This window comes from Oryctolagus cuniculus, chromosome 1 (assembly GCF_051225735.1).
Source record: "Oryctolagus cuniculus isolate XC-2025 breed Fujian yellow rabbit chromosome 1, ASM5122573v1, whole genome shotgun sequence".
Classification (NCBI taxonomy): domain Eukaryota; kingdom Metazoa; phylum Chordata; class Mammalia; order Lagomorpha; family Leporidae; genus Oryctolagus; species Oryctolagus cuniculus.
In genome coordinates this window covers 4,829,685-4,848,260 of record NC_142867.1, presented here as the reverse complement: position 1 = coordinate 4,848,260, position 18,576 = coordinate 4,829,685, and the positions used below count along the sequence as shown (strand labels likewise).

At 63.6% G+C, this 18,576-nt stretch overlaps 1 protein-coding gene across 2 annotated transcripts; it reads left to right on the top strand.

The window, feature by feature from the left end:
• Positions 1 to 207: 207 nt before the first annotated feature.
• SYT12 (synaptotagmin 12) lies at positions 208 to 18,097 on the top strand. 2 transcript variants are annotated; one of them, XM_070067821.2, is made up of 9 exons: positions 208 to 822; positions 4,827 to 4,911; positions 6,301 to 6,357; positions 9,843 to 10,036; positions 11,747 to 12,139; positions 13,677 to 13,892; positions 14,444 to 14,564; positions 15,272 to 15,405; positions 16,467 to 18,097. In XM_070067821.2, the coding sequence occupies exons 3-9, from the start codon at positions 6,324 to 6,326 to the stop codon at positions 16,638 to 16,640; spliced, it is 1,266 nt and encodes a 421-aa protein (XP_069923922.1). In that variant the 5' UTR covers positions 208 to 822; positions 4,827 to 4,911; positions 6,301 to 6,323; the 3' UTR covers positions 16,641 to 18,097. The 2 variants fall into 2 exon arrangements, with proteins under 2 accessions (XP_069923922.1, XP_069923905.1); XM_070067804.2 differs by lacking the exon at positions 4,827 to 4,911 and having other exon boundaries at positions 210 to 822.
• The last annotated feature ends 479 nt before the right edge of the window (positions 18,098 to 18,576 follow it).

The following is an 18,576-nucleotide window of genomic DNA, read 5'->3' as shown; positions in this document are numbered from 1 at the left end:
CCGGAAGATGGAAGTCCTCCCACACCTGGCGCTGTGCCCAGGGCTCGCGGGGGCGTTCTGAATGATTCATTCATGACTTTGGGAGAGCCGGCACGACCCCTGAGCGGTTAAGAGAAGGCGCTGTGACGTCACACAGACTTGGGTTCAAGTTCTGGCTCTGTGACCTTGGTCGTCTCTCTGAGCCTGCTTCCTCACGGAAAAAAAAAAAAAAAATGGAATGAGCAAGACCCGATTGGGTCACTGTGAGGAAATCGCGAGACCAGGCTGGAAGGGCCCGGCCTCCGGGAGCAGCTCGCTCCGGGCGGGGGAGGAGGAGGGGGCGCGAACTTCCCGCTGCGGCCCCCCCCCCTCGCCCCCCGGAACTGGGGCGGTGCGCAGCACCCGGTCCGTTTTACAGATACAGAAACTGAGGCCTGGGCGCGGCAGGCTACGGCCCGAGCCCAGATCCTGACTCTGCGTCCAGTGCCCGACCCGCCCCGGGGCGCGGGCTCGAGGGGCCGGGACCTCGGGGCGCGCTCCGGGCGCTCCGGCTCGGCCCCCCGCCGCGCGCGCCGCTCCCGGGAGCGCAGAGCTCGCGGTTGTCACTTTAAATTAAAAGGAGGGAGCGGGCGGGCGGCGAGCGCGAGGGAGCGCGCGGCGGGCTCCTGGGAGCGAGCCCGGACTGCGGCGCAGAGCCCGTCCGCCGCCCCGGCCCGGCCGAGCCCCCGGCCCGCGCCGCGCCGCGCCGAGGCTGGTGCTCCGCGACACTGCGGGGGAGCGCTGCGGCCGGCGGCCGGGAGCGCCGAGCCGGAACCGGAGCGGCGGCCCCTACACGGAGCCGGGGTGAGTACGCACCGGCCGACCCCCGCGCACGGCCGGGCTACGCGCCCTCCGCGCGGACGCACGCAGCCCCGGCCCCGCGCCCCGGTCCCCGGCCGCACTCGCCCCGCGCGCCTGCACCCCGCGCCCCGCTTGCACGCGAACGCCGGCCACCGCGCACGCCGGGCGCCCGTACCCGGCCCGGCCACTCCGCGCACTGCGCATCGCCTTGCGCCCCGCACGCCCGCCGCCCCGCGTGTGCACACACGCGGCTCACCCCGCCATTTACACGCCTCCGGCGCGCCCGCGCTGCCCGGCACCCTGGCATTCGCTCTCAGCGCCGGGGCCGACCTCACTGCCCCTTCCTGACACCGGCGCCCACACTCTGGGGAGCCAGCCCCCTGGGGGCTTCTGAGGCGGGAGCGCAGGGCCTGAGGGAACCGTGCACGTCTTGAGGCGCACGTCGCACCCGTGCCTAGGAGACCCCGCTGCCAGAAGAGCCAGAGGGGACGCTCAGCCTCCTTGGGGCTGTGTATTTGTCCGAAGAGGGGGTGGGGTTGGGGCCAGACATGGGGACCCAAAGTCCCGAGCCAGCCGTCCTCCGGGGCCCCTTTCCTGGGACACGGGGATTGTGGGGCCCCCTCTCATTCTCCGAAGCCACCCTTGTCCCCAAGAGCCTGGAGTCCTGGAGCCTGGGCGCCCTTCGGGGCAGCCTGGTGCTTCCTGATAGAAATGAGGAGACCCACCCAGTTAGCAGAGCCAGTCCCAAGACGGGTCGGGGCAAGCACTCCACGGCTGCCTGCCTCTCTGAACCTGACACGGTCCCCACGCGGTGGCCTGGCAGAGGTGGGGGGGACGCCCCCAGCCTGGCCTCTGCTCCCAGTGACCCCTGCACCTGTGTTCTCAGCAGTACACAGGGCAGGGGAGCTGACCCCCAGAGGGCTGCAGCGAAGATTAGCAAAAGCCACACCTGGCAGTGCCTGGCACAAGTGCCCAGCGCATAGTAGGTGACCGGTAAAGGCCACCGCTCGCCAGCCAGAATGTGCCGTGGCTTCTGCGGGCTGCTTGGGGGAGGCAGTGGGAAGTGGCTATCTCAGCGTGGGTGGGGGGAGAGGAAGGCGCCTGAAAAGACATTTCAAACTTCAGGTCCTGAGGATGCCCCCAGCCTGCAAGGTCACGGTTCCTGGTGCTGACCCCACTACCTGCTGGCCAGGGGAGGGGGGTGGGAGGAGGGGCACCGACCAAGGAGAACCAGAAGATTCCTGGAAAGTCATTTCTCTGAGCCCAGAAGGGCACCCCCCCCCAACACAGTCAGACTCCAGCAGAAGCCAGGGGTAGGGGTGGCTCTTCATGCCTCCTCCCCCACACCGCCCCCACCAGGCCTGGCTGGGAGTCAGCATGGTGGCCAAGAGCCCAGACCTGGATCCATCCCACCCTCGGGTATCTCACACGCTAAGGGACCCCGGGGTCCTGGTTTCTTTGTGAAATGAATCCGCTGTTTCCATGCAATCAGCAAGTCCACAGTGTGCCTACTGCCTGCCGGGCCCCGTGCTAGGCACTCAGATGAGCCCAGATTTGCACCTACAACTGTTTGCCCAGGTGCCGTGCAGTGGGGGGGGGGGGGGTGGATGGATAGGGGGGAGGCTGCTGACCGAGGGGGCGGTGCGGGCTCAGGAGCTCAGAGGGCCAGCGCTGGCCCAATCCTGCCGTGCTTTCCTGTGTGCCAGGCCCCCGGGGAAGCCCTGGTCACTGCCCGCCCTGGCCTCCGCCAGGCCTTGTCAGCATCCTACCCCGGCCAGATCCCCAGGCTGGCAGACCGCCAGGCTGCCTGCGGGAGCCTACTGCAGACGGCTCCGGGGAGATGGAGTCTAGGGGTCTCCGGGACAGTGAGTAAAGCCATTAAGACGGGCAGTTGCTGCCCAGTCAGATCTGGCCCCGGCTCAGCTCCCGCTCACCAGCTGAGTCTGAGTGACCTTGAGCCCAGACATCGTCCTTCTCGGAGCCTCCTTCCTCCCCGTCGGATGGGGGTGATAACGGGGTTGGCCCCTGGTGGTCTCAGGATGGTGGGGAAAATGCATGTACAGTCCTTGCTAAAGGAAGAGGCAGCGCGTGGCTGCTGGCTTGGTGGCTTCAGGCAAGTCACCTCAACCTCTCTGAACCTCTCCTGGCTCATCCGAAGTCCGGCTTAACCAGGTTGACCGTGGGAGGTGCTGCCAGGGGCCACAAGCCGCCCGGCACCTGCTGCATTGGGGGTGGGGGGATGTAGACCTGCTGTCCCATGAAGACCCCTCCCCCACCTTTATAAATTTTTTTCAAATGCATCTTTAATGGGAAATTTCTCAATTTTAAAATGTTGGCAGCTCACTTGAGACAAATATAACACATCTGCAGGCTGGTGGTGCTGCCCCCGCAACGCCCTGCTGAGTGAGCTACGGCTTAGGGGAACCTGCCGAGACTGTTGCCAGGCCAAAGCGGTTAATACCTTCCAGCCTGACCCTACTTCTCTTTTCATTCCGCCCTCCTGGCACCGTGCAGGGCAGTCACCATCCCCATTTCACAGATGAGATAACTGAGGCTCAGAGGGACCCAAAGCCACTTGGACGAGCAAGGGAGTGGCTCTAGGATTCAGAGCTGGGTCAGCTGCCTACAAAGCCTGCACTCAGGCTGAACCCCCCCACAAAGCGGCCCCCTCACTAGACTCCGCCCCCCCACTGGGTGCCTCAGCCTCTCCCTGTCCTGTCCTCCCTCTTCTCAGGCCCTTCCCAGGGGACCACAGCTGGCACCTGTGTCTGGGGGGTGCGCCCGAAACCACAGCAGCCAGTGAAGGGCTGTGCAGGAGTCTGGGGTCTGAGCTGGACCTGCCTAGGAAGGACAGGGTCCCCTCCCCTGATAGCCAGAGTGGGCTGCAGCCCGGGGTGGACACATGTACTGCCCCGTGGGGTGACCTTGCCACCGTGTCCCAGCGTGGCGTCCCTCCTGCCAAGTCACTTCTGCCAAGTTCACAGGGAAGAGAAGCCACTGGCATTGTCCGGTGACTCTGGCTGGGCACGCGTGTCACACGTGTCTGTGCGGACAGCCTCCTGCCAGGAGCCCGGCTGCCCGAGGATTGGACACGGCGATGTCCAGCTTCCTAGGAAGCTTGTTTGAAACAGGCGCCCACCTGTGGTGAGGCCCTGGTGGTCAGGTGTGCAGGCTGACTGGCCTGGGCAAGGATTCAACCTCCCTGCCTGCCTGGGCACTGGGGACTGATCCGCATACCAGAGGCCATGAGTGCACCTGCTTCATGGGGCCTGGAGCTCAGCGAGGGCTCAAGGGGCCATGGGTGTGCAGCCTGCTGTACCAGCATTATCTGGAGCCCAGGAAGGGAGCTTCCACTCAGGTCAGGGTGGGCAAATGCCTCCCCATCACCATGACAACCCTTGTCCTATCGTGGGAGCGGGGGCCCAGCGCCTCTGGGTGCCCTCATCCACCTTCCTTCTCCAGGCCGCCTGTCCTAGGGCTTATGGCGCTGATGGGACCAGGGTACCCCAAAGGCTTGACTCCAGTGCTGCAGATTGGGGAGAACCCCAGGATTCCTGAAAATGCCAAGAGTCTCGGCTTTACCCTGGGGCTTGGCCCCCAGCCCAGACAGGGGGCCCGCAGTAGGCACCCAGGGGCTTGGAACGGGGGCAGCCTTGAAGGGTGCCTACCTTTCCTGTGAATTAGTTGTGACATTTGGAAATCAGGAAATGCACATAAAGAATCCAGACGCGCGGCCGTTCTTTAAAGAGCCAGAAAGGCCAGCGGCGAAGTCGGCGTTGCCCGTGGAGCAGAGAAGCGGCCGTCCTGGGGCCCCCGAGCTCCCTGCAGGTCTCGCCCTCGCCCCCTTGCTGCTGGCTTCCCGTCCCTTCCACGCCGGGCCCGCAGGCTTTGGGGTGTGTGCGCACCGTCCTGAAGCGCAGGGGAACCGAGCGGTGGGCCGTGGGGGTCCTCCAGCCCCTGTGCCTCGAGCTGAGAGCGAACAGCTCATCCCAGCCCCCCTCTGCCAGGACTCCCCACCACCGCTGAGAAGACATCCATGAGCAGGTTCGCTTCTCTGCAAGCAGAAGGCAACGGGCAGGCGCCAGGGTGCAGGTGACGGCTTGCATGGGCACCAAGACCTTTCTAGAACAACTGAGTCAGAACTTGGCAGCTCACAAAACCTGCGGGGGGAGGGTGGGGTGAGGAAGAAGCTCCCCCCCCCCCGAGCAGAAGCGCAGCCCCTTTTCCCGAGTGACAGGGAGGCACTGGGCCGGTGCCGTGGCACAGAGGGTTAGGGGGCCGCCTGCCACGCAGCACCATGTGAACGCTGGTTCCAGTCCCGGCTGCTCCGCTTCCGATCCAGCTCCCTGCTAATGCGCCTGGGAAAGCAGCGGGGGACGCCCAAGCATCTGGGCCCCTGCACCCACGTGGGAGACCCAGAGCCTGGAGTTCTCAGCCCCCCTGGCTTCCGCTTGGCCATTTTGCCCATTTGGGGAGTGAACCAGTGGATGGAGGATCTCTCTCTGTACATATAGCTACATTTAAAAGGGAAAAAAAAAAAAGATGCATTGGAAATCAGCTAAGGGGCCAACTCCAGTGAGTGACCGGGGGCCGGTGCTCGTGGCAGCTGGCATGATGCGATGAAAAGCTGAGTTTAATTATGGTGCAGGCAATTCTGCAATCCACGCACGGTTTGTTTATAACACATTTTGTCACCGGGTTTAGCAGATCAAGTACAGGGCGCCCTATAACAATGGAATTGCGGATAAACAGTTAATATTTATTCCAGCATAAATGTGTCCCAGGGAGTATGAGGGACATGCAACGGGACTTCAAATATTCCCTGGAAAATGGAGCTGAAAGATTTTTCCTGTGCAAAAAAACAAAACAAAACAAAACAAAAAAATCCGTACATACGACAGATCTCCAAAATGTTCATGAAGAATGTGTATTATGAACAAACCACACATGGATTGCAAAATTGCACCATTAAACTCAGATCTTCATCGTATTTTTCTATAAATTGAAATACCCTCGTGCCTGCATGGGCTTCCTGTACTTTGTCTAGCACCTCTGATATGAGGTCTTTAGGTGGCATTTTAAAAACTGCTGGGGTCGGCACCATGGCTCAATGAGCTAATCCTCCACCTGCACCCCGGGTTCTAGTCCCGGTTGCTCCTCTTCCAGGCCAGCTCTCTGCTGTGGCCCGGGAAGGCAGTGGAGGATGGCCCAAGTGCTTAGACCCTGCACCCACATGGGAGACCAGGAGAAGCACCTGGCTCCTGGCTTCAGATCAGCGCGGTGCACCGCGGCGGCCATTGTGGGGTGAACCAACGGAAAAGGAAGACCTTTCTCTCTGTCTCTCTCTCTCTCACTCTCCACTCTGCCTGTCAAAAAAAAAAAAAAAAAAAAAACTGCTGGAAGCTCCGGGTGCCCACACGTGGTCAGTCAGGTTGGGGCCGTGACCCTCTGTGGCCCTCTCGCTAACTCTTTCCCTTGCAGTCACAGGCGCTGGGGCAGGCACCATGGCCGTGGATGTGACTGAGTACCACCTGAGCGGTGAGTGCCCAAGGGAAGCCCCTGTGGGTCACAGCTGGGACCCTCGCCCCAGGCCTGGGCGGCGGGCGGCTGGGGCTGAACCACAGCCCTGTTTTACCCACCAGGCCAATCGGTGGCCACCCGAGGTCTCAGCCTTTTCCTCTCCAGTGGCTCCTGGGACCCCACCCCTGCCCCGTGAGACCCTTGTGCCTCTGCTCCCTGACAATGAATCTGTGACAGACGACTCCACCCCGCGGGGGGGCCCTTCCTGGAGCCCGTCAAGTGGTCAGATGCCAGGAAGGTCCATGTCGGATTTGTGGAACGTCAGAGTCCCAGCTGAATGGGAAGTGGTGCCCCTGTGGGATGCAGCAGCCAGCTTCCTTCCCGCTGCCCCTGCAGGCTCAGCCGATCAATCCTGGTGCTGAGCTAGGGAGCTGGAGGCTGTGGATTTTCCCAGCAGTGGGCAGCATCAGGGCAGGAAAGCTCACCGTCTTTCCCCCCCGTTCCCCACCCACTCACAGGTGAACCAGGATCCCTGGTCTCCCGACTCGCAGGCCAGCACCCCAGCCTAGCCCCAGGTCTTTGCAGGGCCTTTGCTGGGCCTCCTTGCAGCTCTGCCTGGCCCAGCAGCCCCACGACGCGGGTGGAGAGTGCAAGGCAGCAGAGGCCGGGTGCCGGGCTGTGTGGCTGCAAACCTCTCTCCGCCACCCCCTCCCCAGCTTCCTCATTTGTAAAGTGGGGCAGCACTGGAACTTTTCCCAGGGTTCCGAGGACCCGATGGGTTCAGATGTGAGGGCGCCTCCAGGAGTTCGTGGGGAAAGGGAACGAAATGCTAAATTGTGGTTCAGAACACTTTTTGAGATACTCGTTTTCCATGAGCTTTTTGCAGACTTCTCCTGTATGAATTGTATCCCCCCTCCTCCTCCTCCTCTTCCTCCTCCTCCTCCTCGTCCCATTTCTGGGCTGATCCGGACCTTGCTAGGCTTGGGAATTCTCCGTTTCACCCCAAGGCAGTTACTCTGTAAAATCAGTTGGCCAGAACCTGCCACTGGGGATGTGGGCTCCAGTTCCTCCGTTCTGTTCTGCCCCTCCCCGTCTGCTCAGATCCGGGCTCTGTCCCTGCCCTCTGGCACCCCCACCCCGACCCCCAGCACTGGCCTGGGGCCGCACATCATTCCACAGTTCACCAGGCTCTTGCCCATCCCATCCCCTGTTCGTCAGAACATTCCAGAACATTCTGGAGCCATGTCGAGGCTGGGCCTGGGACCCCGTGCAGAGGTCTTGGTGATGGTTTCATTTAGCCTGGGACTTACATTCGAGCAACAGGAGAACTCAGGGGTGTGGGGGCTGTGTCCACCCCGCCCTCACCCTCCTGCTGGGCCCTTCCTGGCTGGTCCTGCCTGGCTGATGTTTGCATCATAATCCTGTGATTATTTTTTGCCTCTTAACAATACCGAGATGTTTTCTCATGCTGCCACAGTGTCACTTTCGTGACCCCAATTTCCATTCTCCAAGGCCGGTGACATTCCCTCCTAAGACAGCTCTGCCAGCGCCCGCCGGCCCCCGCGGTGGAAGCCTCCGGCTGACTCCAGATTTCGCTGTTATAAATACAGCCTCGGTGACTCACGCCACACACATCCCACGGGCTGGGATTTTCCCTGCAGAATAAACGCGCCCAGTGGGACCCCGGACGGGGATGCATTTGTCCCTGCTGCTGTTTTCCCGAGGGGGAGCCAGCCCAGAAGACCGGACCCCGAGGCGCCGGGCTGTGCGGTTCCTCACCTGGGCCGCTGGAAACGGGAACCCAATTTGCTCATTAACCTCTGTCAGCCTTGGCGCTCCGCTTCTGGACGGCGGAAGCAGGGCCTCCTTGGGCCGGGCTGATGAACACTGGGTCCTCTCCGCCACCCCACCCCCGGTGACTCAGTGGCGTGGGCTCTGGCTGAAAATGGCCCCTCCAGAAGGGCTTTGTGCTGAGCCCTCCCAGTGCGGCTGGACTCGGGGCCAGCCGAGTATCCTACCGTCCTCTGTGGTCTGTTTCCTGCCCCACCCTTCCCCTAGACAGCAAGACTCAGCCTGTGGGCTCCTTCTGCCCACAGGGTGCTGGCACACAGCAGGTGCTCAATGGATGCGTGACAGTCTCCACCCCTGCCTGGCTCTGCGACCCTGGGAGAGCTCTTTCTCCGTGTTGTACCTCAGTTTCCCCATTTGAACTGAGGTAGGGCTGGTGCTGACAGCGGGTTAGAGAGCGCCGTCTGCCAGCAGCGTGCCTTCTGCTGGTGAGCCCGGTGTGGCAGTCGGCCGCTTCCTCCGGGAAGCAGAGCCAGGTTTCTGCAGCGAGGCAGGACCTCGTACGTGTGTGGATCCCGGGGCTTGATGAGGACCGCTCGACATGGTCGAGGGGTGATTGTGGCGCCTGGGACAGCGAGCCCAGGGCCAGTTACGTGCCTGTGGGCAGGGGAGACGCACCTGCCCTGCACAGGCTGAAACTGCTGCTCCCTTTGGTGGAACTGCACTTGTTCTGGAGAGAGAAGTCTTGAGCGAGGAGACTCACGGACTCCGCCCACCTGCTTGATGGACACCGTTTAGTAGGCTGTTCCCTTGTGTGCTCCAGCAGCCCCGCCCATTTTAGCATGTTTTCAGCACCCTGCAAAGAAACCAGTTCCCCCAACACGTTCTGGCCACTGACAGCCACAGCTGTGTCTCTCGTCATTCAGCTTTGCCCATTGTGGACAGTTGGTATCCAGCTGTCCCTGCGCACCTGCGTGCCCCAGGGGGACTGAGGTCTGGCCGTGTTCCGGCTCAGTACAGAATGGCACGGTATTTGCATGTGAACCTGTGCCTGTCTTCCCACAGACTTTACGCCGTGTCCGGGCTGCATGCAACCCTTCACACAACACAAATGCTATGTAAATGGGTACTGCCTGGTATTGCTTTGGTAACAACGACAAAGAAATGGCCTGTGCTTGGTCAGCACAGAGGCAAACAAGGTAGGCCTGTGGACACGGCACGCGCGCTGCCGTGGGCTGAATGCGCAGGTGCAGACCAGGCCAGCCCCCAGCAGAACCAGACAGCACCTGGCCTTTGTGTCGGCCAAGGTCCATCACCCTCTTCCCAGTCGGCATCACAGCTCCGTTCTCTTGCGTTGCTGACCGTGTGTAGGGCACCTTGTTTATCTGTTCATCCGCTGCTGGCTCAGGTGTGCGGCAAAAATAGGACCCTAGCTTTTCCTCCCCCAAGTGCCCTTCTGCTTGGACCCCCAGAAAGCCGGAAGCCCTCCAGAGACAGGGGCAGCCCCTGGGTGTAAAGCCTGGGGCCTCTCCACAGCTCTCCAAACGCTCCAGCCACCCACCTCCGCCAGGAGACGCGCGCGTGTTTGTGGAAAGCAGTGTGGACAGGCATGAGAGCGTGCTGTGGACACCTGGTCCCTCACCCAGTGGCTGAGCCGCCTGCTCCCCCGGGCAGGGGCCTGCAGCCACTCACGAGAGACCACCCTTGCCTTGCAGTCATCAAGAGCCCGCCCGGCTGGGAGGTGGGCGTCTACGCCGCGGGGGCCCTGGCCCTGCTGGGAATCGCGGCCGTGAGCCTGTGGCGGCTCTGGACGTCCGGCAGCTTTCCCAGCCCCTCGCCGTTCCCCAACTATGACTACCGCTACCTGCAGCAGAAGTACGGCGAGGCCTCCGCAGAGGCCAGGCGCAAGGTGAGGCTGCTGCTCCCGCAGGCGCACGCCCCCTGCTGGGCGCCCTCCGCATCGGCCTCAGTTCCCGCCCCCGCCCCACTCACCCTCTCCCGGCCCGTGCTAGGAGGCCGGGAAGAGCTTCAGAACCGGCTTGGGTGGGGGCCGGTGTTCCGTGTCTCACCAGAGTGCCTGGGTTCCATGCCTGTCTCTGCTCCTCCTAACACAGACCCCCCCCGGGGGTGGGGGGCAGCAGGTGCTGGATGGAGTGCTTGAGTTACTTCCCCCCGCCCACGTGGGAGCCTGGATGGGGTCCCTGGCTCCTAGCTTCCACCTGGCCCAGCCCTGAGTGATTCAGCCATTTGGGGAGTGAACCAGCAGGTGGAAGACCTCTCTCTCTCTCTCTCTCTCTCTCTCTCTGTATGTGTGTGTGTGTCCCTGTGCAAATAAATAACTCTAAGAAACAAAAGCAAAACCCCATCCGTTCAGGGCTTCCCCAGACCTGCTGCCGGCTGGAGCCGCCACTGGCCGTGCAGTGGGCACTTGGCACGTGACCAGTGTCTGCCGCTGGGACCTCAGGCTCGGCAGGGGTGCCCTGTCCCGGGGTGCCAGCCCCACTAGGGGTTCTCGCTGTCGCCAGGTAGCACTGGGCAGCGCGCAGAGTCCAGTGAGCACAGCCAGGATCTGTTAGCAGATGAGCGCCCACCTGCTGCCTCGTCCACGGCGTCAGGGGCTGCCATGCACGCTCGCACGCGCCTGGGGACCGGAGAACCCGGCACAGCTTTTCCAGGAGCATTGTGGCAACGCAGGCGAAAACCTTTGGAAGGACTGTGTCTTCCCAGGCAGGGTTTTAAGGGCGCTACTTGCACTTGGTTGTGTGCATTTGTGAAAATTAGAAACGCATCCGTGCCCAGCTGTAGGGGACAGGAAAACAGGAAACGGAGGAGAGGGCGGTGACGACACGGGAACGGCTTCTGCCACACAGGCAAAGCTCGCTTAGGGAAAAGAAAAATCCGAATATCTGGGCAGGTGTTATGCAATGTGGAAGCTTTCTTGTGTTGGAAACTTTTTTTAAAAAAGATTTATTTATTTGAAGGGCAGAGAGAGAGAGACAGAGATCTTCCATCCACTGGTTCACTCCCCAAATGCGCACAACTGCCGGGGCTGGGCCAGGCTGACGCCAGGAGCCCAGAATTCCACCTGGGTTTCCCGTGTCTGTGGCAGGAACCCAAGCACTTGGGCCACTGTCTGCTGCCTCCCAAGTGCATTGGCAGGAAGCTGGATTGGAAGTGGCACTCCAGTGTGGAATGAGGGCGTCTCCAGGGGGGGTCCGACCCACCGTGCCCCAGCGCCCACCCCAGGAGACACTTAGTAAACTTCCTTTGGGGCTGTGAGGTCATCTGTTGAGGGGCTGTCCCCTAGTTCCTGTCCCCAGGCCCCTGCTGCTGGGGTCCTTCCTTGCTAACTAGCTCACTTCTCTACGTATGCAATCGTGTCCTTATAAATAATTATCTTAAGAAAAGCTTTCCTTCCATCCTGGTTGACAAACAATACTGTTCAATAAGAACCTCCCCGACCGTCCCAGCTCACAGGGGCTACCAAGGAATCTCCAACTCTGCGGCAAAGCCCGCAGTCTCGCGCGCTCACGGCTCTGGACGAGAGTGTGGAGACGCCTCTGCCGTCTCCCTCCGACCTTGCCCGAGGCCCTCGTGATATCCCGTGTCCCTTTCGCAGAGGATATCCGCCTGGAACGGCCAGCGGCCCAGCACGCGGGGACCGCCCAGCCGCAAGGGCAGCCTGAGCCTGGAGGACACCTTGGAGAGCGTGAGCGAGCTGGGGCCCCTGGAGCTAATGGGGCGCGAGCTGGACCTGGCGCCCTACGGGCCACTGCGCAAGTCCCAGTCGGCCGACTCCCTCAACTCCATCTCCTCTGTGAGCAACACGTTCGGGCAGGACTTCACCCTGGGCCAGGTGGAGGTGAGCATGGACTACGCCGCCGCGTCCCACACCCTCCACGTGGCCGTGCTGCAGGGCAGGGACCTGCTGGAGCGCGAGGAAGCCAGCTTCGAGTCCTGCTTCATGCGCGTGAGCCTGCTGCCGGACGAGCAGATCGTGGGCATCTCCCGGGTGAGTGGGGCCCCCTGCGGGGCCGCGCGAGGCCGGAGCTGCGGGCACCAACCTGGGGGGGGCTCGCCTGAGGGCTCCTGCTGTGTGCCCCGGGCTGCACTGGCGGAAACCACACCCCCGCCCCTGTGTCCCTGTGTCAGCGCAGGGTCCTGCTGGGGAGCGAGGACAGCTGGCTCATTAGGGGACCTCGGTTACGGGGCTGTGATGGTGGTGCGGGTGTGGCTTTGGCAACCTCGCGAGTGCTGAGGCCCCACTGGGGGAGAGAAGCAAGTCGGAGTCCACCTCAGTGGGAGCCGCGTCCTTTGGCCAAGGGACGCGGTCGGACACTGCAGGGGAGGAGCTAGGAGAAGGACCCACCTTCCTCTGGTGCCCCACCCTCTGGGGATGACGGGACTGGGCACCTGGAGCCGAGAGCAGAGTGGGGGCCCCCACGAGAAGTGGTGGGCAGAAGGACCCTGGAGCCGGCCTGCCAGGGTTCGAATCCCAGCCCCAGCACTTCCTACCAGTGTGACCTCGGGTGAGTTGCCGAAGCGTGCTCTAACAGTGTCCAAGTGGACATCAGAATCATCGAGGAAGGGGCGGCTTCATACACATAAAGTCTGTAGCCCAGGGCTCTCAAGGCCATGGTCAGGGCCCCCTGGGGGACTCCGGGAGGTCCAGGACGCATCCTTCAAGGAGGGACACTGGCTGAGAGCAGCCGCCACGGCCTGTTCTGTGCCGGGAGCCCCGTGCGTCCAGGATTCGCTCACGCTCCCCACTGAGGCCAGCCGGATGGAGGGTGCTCGGAGAGAGCCCTCTGCCCGGGTGCCCATGAAGCCCCGTGCTCAGAGAGGGGCGGTCACAGGCCAGTGTGGCCAGAGCACGGCGAGATGGGGCACGTCAGGAGAGGGGCGAGGAGCCCTCCAAGAGTCTTCGTGGGGGATTGTGTGGGGAACAGGGCTCCCCGGGAGCACTGTAAGAGGAGTCTTCCCGGACCCCCCACCCCAGGCAGTGACAGAAGTGTGGTTCAGGGCAGCTGGGGGCGCTGCTCCGAGCCTCACAGCCCGAGCCACTCCTACCAGCCAGACCCCAGCTTCGGGCCAGGCGCCGGGGATGAGCACCCCTCTCTCAATACCACCGGGTAGCGGTTAAGGCAGCCGACACGGAAAAGGAGCAGTGCCGTGGGGGCACCTCCCCAGGGCCAATGGCTCCCAGAGGCAGGGCTGGGCTTTGAAATGGAGTCTTCCCACTTGCCTGCTCATTCTACCTACCCAGCCATTCATACACCTGCCCACATGCTCATCCATTTAACCACACACCCATCCACCTGCCCACACACCAACCCATCCATCTACCCACATGCCCACCACCTGCCTCTACACCCATCTACCTGTCCACGCCTCCCCCACATCCGTCAACACACCTGTTCACCTGCCCACACACCTGTCCACCTGTCCACACCCCCCCACACGCATCCACCTGCCCCCACACTCACCCACCTGTCCACACCCGCCCCATCCACTGGCCCTGACGCCTCTCCCCGGCGCTGCCCCCGCAGCTCCAGCGGAACGCCTACTCCATCTTCTTCGACGAGAAGTTCTCGGTGCCGCTGGAGCCCGCCGCCCTGGAGGAGAAGAGCCTGCGGTTCTCCGTGTTCGGCATTGACGAGGACGAGCGCAACGTGAGCACGGGCGTGGTGGAGCTGAAGCTGTCCGTGCTGGACCTCCCGCTGCAGCCCTTCAGCGGCTGGCTGTACCTGCAGGACCAGAACAAGGTGAGCCCGGCCCCCGCCCCCGAGGGGAGCACACGCAGCGGGGACAGCAGCCTGAACCCCGCCAGCATTAGGCGAGCAGAGCAGCCCCAAGCCGCCTCCTAGGAGACCGATGGCTGTGTGCAGCGACTTCACACATCCTGACCGCTGTCTCCAGCGCGCCTGCTGCTCCTAGTGCAAACCTCCAGAGGCTTTCAGTCCAGGCCAAGGCCAAGTTCAAGGTTCCCTCTCAAGGGGTAGCAGTGCGGGGGGAACCTCGACGATCTGCCTCCATCACGTCTGGACCTGCCTGTTCTGTTTCCCGTGGCCTGGAGAGAGGCACTGAGACGCATTTGACTGCTACGTCGGCCTGGCGGCCCCTGGCCCTCCTTGCAAGAAGGGTACCGTGGCGGGAGGAGTGGGTTTCCTCCATGCAGCGGGGGGAGGGGCTCTGGTGCCCTCTCAGCCCTGCCGGCCCGGGGCCCCAGAGCTGCAGTTTCAGCTCCTGGCCTTCCTGGACCCCTCAAGTCCTGGCAGCGGGGAGAAGCCCTCTGAGCCGCCGCTCTGTCCCCCAGGTCCCTGACGCTGTGGGGGAGATCCTTCTGTCCCTCAGCTACCTCCCCACGGCCGAACGGCTCACTGTAGTCGTGGTAAAGGCCAAGAACCTCGTCTGGACCAACGACAAGACCACAGCGGGTAAGGCCCTGAGCCGTGCGAGGCGGAGCAGCCAGGGCGGGGCCTGCGTGGAAGATCCATCCCCCTCTCGGAGCATGGAGACCCCAAGGGTGGCAGGGAGTCCCAGTGAGGGTACAGTGAGTGCAGGGGTGGCGGCAAGCTGGGGAGGGGGGCTGAACAGGGAGCAGCCCTGAGGGCCACAGGCACCGGGCAGGGAACCAAGGTAGGCACCTGCTTCCCAGAACCGGAACTTCCGATGGAGGACTAGGGCCACCAGGTTGGGGTGGGCGCCACGTGGGACCGATGACAGAGGGGACCTCGGGCCCAGGCAGGTACAGCCAGGACGCCTGGTGGGCGATGGGCGTGGCCAGGCACTGACCTGGTATTTCAGAGCCACACACCACTGAGTCAGGCCCTGGCGCGCAGGCGGGTGCCGGTGACTCAGGCTGTGCCGTTTATAGAATGGAAGAGGCGGGGCTGCCGAGCCCCCCAGAGTCTTGTGGGAGGGGAGCACGCAGGCTGTGAGGCGGCTGCGTCCAAGGCCTGGCCCTCCCCCAATGGCACGTGAGCCTTGGTTTTCTCATCTGGGACGTGGGAACGCTAACACAGGCCCAATGGCAGAGTTGCAGGAGATGCTGGCAAGAGCGGGTGGAGAGGGGCGCCCAGTGGGGCGGGCAGGGCTGTGCCCAGCGAGCCTGGCCCTCAGCCCTCCCTCCACCTGTCCGTAGACCCCTTCGTCAAAGTGTACCTGCTGCAGGATGGGAGGAAGATGAGCAAAAAGAAGACGGCGGTGAAGAGGGACGACCCCAACCCCGTGTTCAACGAAGCCATGATCTTCTCTGTGCCGGCCCTGCTGCTCCAGGTGAGGCACGGGAATCCACACGCCCCCTCCCATGGGGCAGCAGTTACCCAGCAGCCCCGGGGGCGGGCCAGCCCTCTGGTGGGTGCTGGGGACGGGGGGGAGCCGCGTTCTTGGTGCTCGGCGAGCATAGGTGCTCGTCGGCAGCGAGGGACCACAGAGGCCTGGGGAGGGGTGCGGCCCAGTCACCCAGGGCTCCAGAGCCCCAGCCCTGGGTGCCTGCTGAGCTCCCGTCTGCCCCCAGGGAGACCCCCTCCCAGCTGGGACATCACAGGCCGCGGCTGGGGGGCAGTGCACTGCATGCACCCTAGCGGCCCTGCTTACATACCTCAGAGGACGGGGATCTCACCACCTCCCTCCATCCTGTGGCACTCCTGACAGGGAGGAAGTCCCTTTATGCCTTGAGCCGGTCCCTGCCCCTGTAGCCCCAGGAGCCCACCTAAGGCCCTCCCCTGGGTTTGAGAGCCCTGACCCCAGCCTGGCCCTGACCGCTTCTAATTACTGCAGACAGCCCAACCTGACCAGCCCTGGGCATCAGAACGTCGCTCGGCCTCCCGCGTGGCCCCACGCCACCTGTCCAACCCCTGCCTCCCCTGGGCGGCCAGAACACCCACCGTGCCACAGCCTGAATGGGCACCAGGGGGTGGGGGAGGGGAAGTCAGGCCGGGTCCCAGTCTCCACCTCCCTTCCCCATGCATGAGTCACGTTAACGATTCCACCCACGGCCCCACAGACCCCCCACACGCTGACCCACGCGTGTGAATTCACCCCGTGCCCCTGTGGGTGGGAATTGTCATTGTCACATCTGACAGATGGAGAAACTGAGGCAGTAGAAGCCCAAGTCCCTGCCAAGGTCGAACCGCAAGGAGGTGGCAGGGCCGGCTGTTGGACCAGGCAGGCGGGGCTGCCGCCGTTCAGCCCCTCCCCCGCCACTGCTCTGCCGGGTGACTTGAGACAGGCCTGGAGGTTCAGGGGCCCTCGCCTGCACCTGCTGGGGCCCGGCGCCTGTGGTGGGACCCCTGGCTGTGCCCGGTGCCACAGCACCCACTTTGCCTCCTCCCCAGGACCTGTCTCTCCGCGTGACGGTGGCTGAGAGCGGCAGCGACGGCCGTGGGGACAACGTGGGCCATGTCATCATCGGGCCCTCGGCCAGCGGCATGGGCACCACACACTGGAACCAGATGCTGGCCACGCTGCGCAAGCCCGTGTCCATGTGGCACGCCGTCCGGCGAAACTAGCGGCCGGGGCGGCCCAGGCACCCTCTCCAGAGCCCAGCGGGAGCCACGAACGCTGGGCTCCCCCTGTGGAGTCCCCCTCTGCCCAGACTGCAGCGAAGGGCAGACATGGCTCTGTGTCCAGGGGCCTGGGCTTTCTGCCATGGAGGACCGGGGGTGGCTGGGTCGGGACCAGGCAGGGCAGCGACGGGGGCGCTGGCCACTGAGCAAGCACCACCTCCAATCCTCTTCCTGTCCGAGCCTCACCTGAGAGGGGCCCTGGGCTCCCACAGCCAGCGACCTCCGCCCCACGCCTCCCGGGACCCAGCAAGGCCTGGGGGCCGGGCACCCTGCTGGGCACCGGCAGGGGTGACAGGAACAGGAAGATGAGCTCTGCCTGCCCCCGGGGCTCAGCCGTGTTGGTTTTGGGGTCTCTGGGGACTGGGGGAGGGGCTGAGAGTGTCCCGACGGTGGGGGGGACCAGCTTGAGCCAGGGCACAAGGCCAGGCCCGTGCAGAACCCTGCAGGCCGTGGAGCACCGGGCCCCGAGTTCTCTACGTCTGCTCTCATGAGCCTCGGCCACCGTGAGAACCACAAAGTCAAAGAGGTGCAGGCCGTGCACCAAGCACCTGCTGGGAAAAGAGAAGCCTGGGGGGAGGGGTGGCCAGCACAGGGCCCAGGGTGGGGTCCGGGGGGGCTGCAGGCACCTGGGACGATGGCCTGGCGGTGGGGGGGGGCCGCCAGGTGGTCGAGATGGACAGCATGTGAGGGACAACTGGAGAGGGGCGAAGGCCAGGCTAGGACAGAGGCAGCTCCGGGGCACGGCCGGACCCCTGGTGCCCTCTGTGTCTCTTGAGCTGCAGCGTCAGGGACCATACAGCTTTGGCCCACGACTGGAGAGACCCCAGGGGCTGGGCTGGCACAACCCCTCCCCGCTCCTAGGGGTGTCACGGGACAAGGGGGCGGCTCTGTGCCCTGCACCGCCAAGGAGGGGTGCACCTGCCAGTTTCAAGGGGCGGCAAGGGTGCTCTGCAAGGCCCCTGCAGGTGGAAGAGTGGACTCAACACTGGCCACCACCCTGGTGAGCTGCAGACCCAGCCCCAACTGGGTGCCTCCAGCGACATGGAGGGAGGGGAGGCGAGGACAAGGACCCGAAAGCTGGACAGGTGCTCCCCAGCTGACGCTGCCCTGGCCCAGCTTGAGGCCAGCTGCCCACACTGTGGCCGTGGCCAGGAGGTCAGCGCAGGACCAGGGCGCGCATGGCCCCCACAGCCCGGGGACCTGGCCTTCCGAACCCAGCGGCCGTGCAGTGTGTCTGTCTCCTTCCCCGCCCTCCTCTCACCGCATGAAATGGGGACCGGGCACCCAGCGTGGCCACAGCGGGGGCTCAGTGTGCTGATGGGAATGATTCTAGAACCCGAATAAAGCCGGGGCAAGAAGGGGGCTTCCCGGAGCCCCGCTCAGCCCACTTCACCCTGGTCTCTCTGTGTCAGCTGTGAGGGCCTGACTGGCTGGGGAGGCCGTGACATGGCCTGGTGACATCGGCTGCTTACGGAACTCCGGGAGCTGCCTTGCGGGGGGAATGGGGGGGAATCAAAGAAGGCTTCTTGGTGGTGGCACTCAGCTGAGCTTCAGACAAGAGGGAGAATACGTAGATGAGCAGGAAAAGTGTTCCTAACAGAACAGCCTACGTAAAGGGACAGGAGTGGGAGAAGGGAGACGGGGCAGACCTCAAGAGTTCAGTGGGTGCCAGTGCCCAGCCTGCAACCCCATCACCAAGGTTTCCCTGTCACTGCCTTCCACAGATATGGAAACCGCTTCCCGGAGAGGCCAAGTAACAAGCCCAGGGTCACGCAGCCAGAGGGTTGCAGAGCTGGGATTCAACTCAGACTGGCTCCAGAGCCCCTGCTCCTGACCACTAGGCAACACTGCCCCCTTCCCCGGCTCCTTGAGGGTAGAG

Excerpts from the sequence above, each read along its gene's own strand:
- SYT12 (XM_070067821.2), top strand. The coding sequence starts at position 6,324 with ATGGCCGTGGATGTGACTGAGTACCACCTGAGCG. Across the intron at positions 14,565-15,271 it reads CAACGACAAGACCACAGCGG|ACCCCTTCGTCAAAGTGTAC; the intron begins GTAAGGCCCTGA and ends ACCTGTCCGTAG. Across the intron at positions 15,406-16,466 it reads TGCCGGCCCTGCTGCTCCAG|GACCTGTCTCTCCGCGTGAC; the intron begins GTGAGGCACGGG and ends CCTCCTCCCCAG.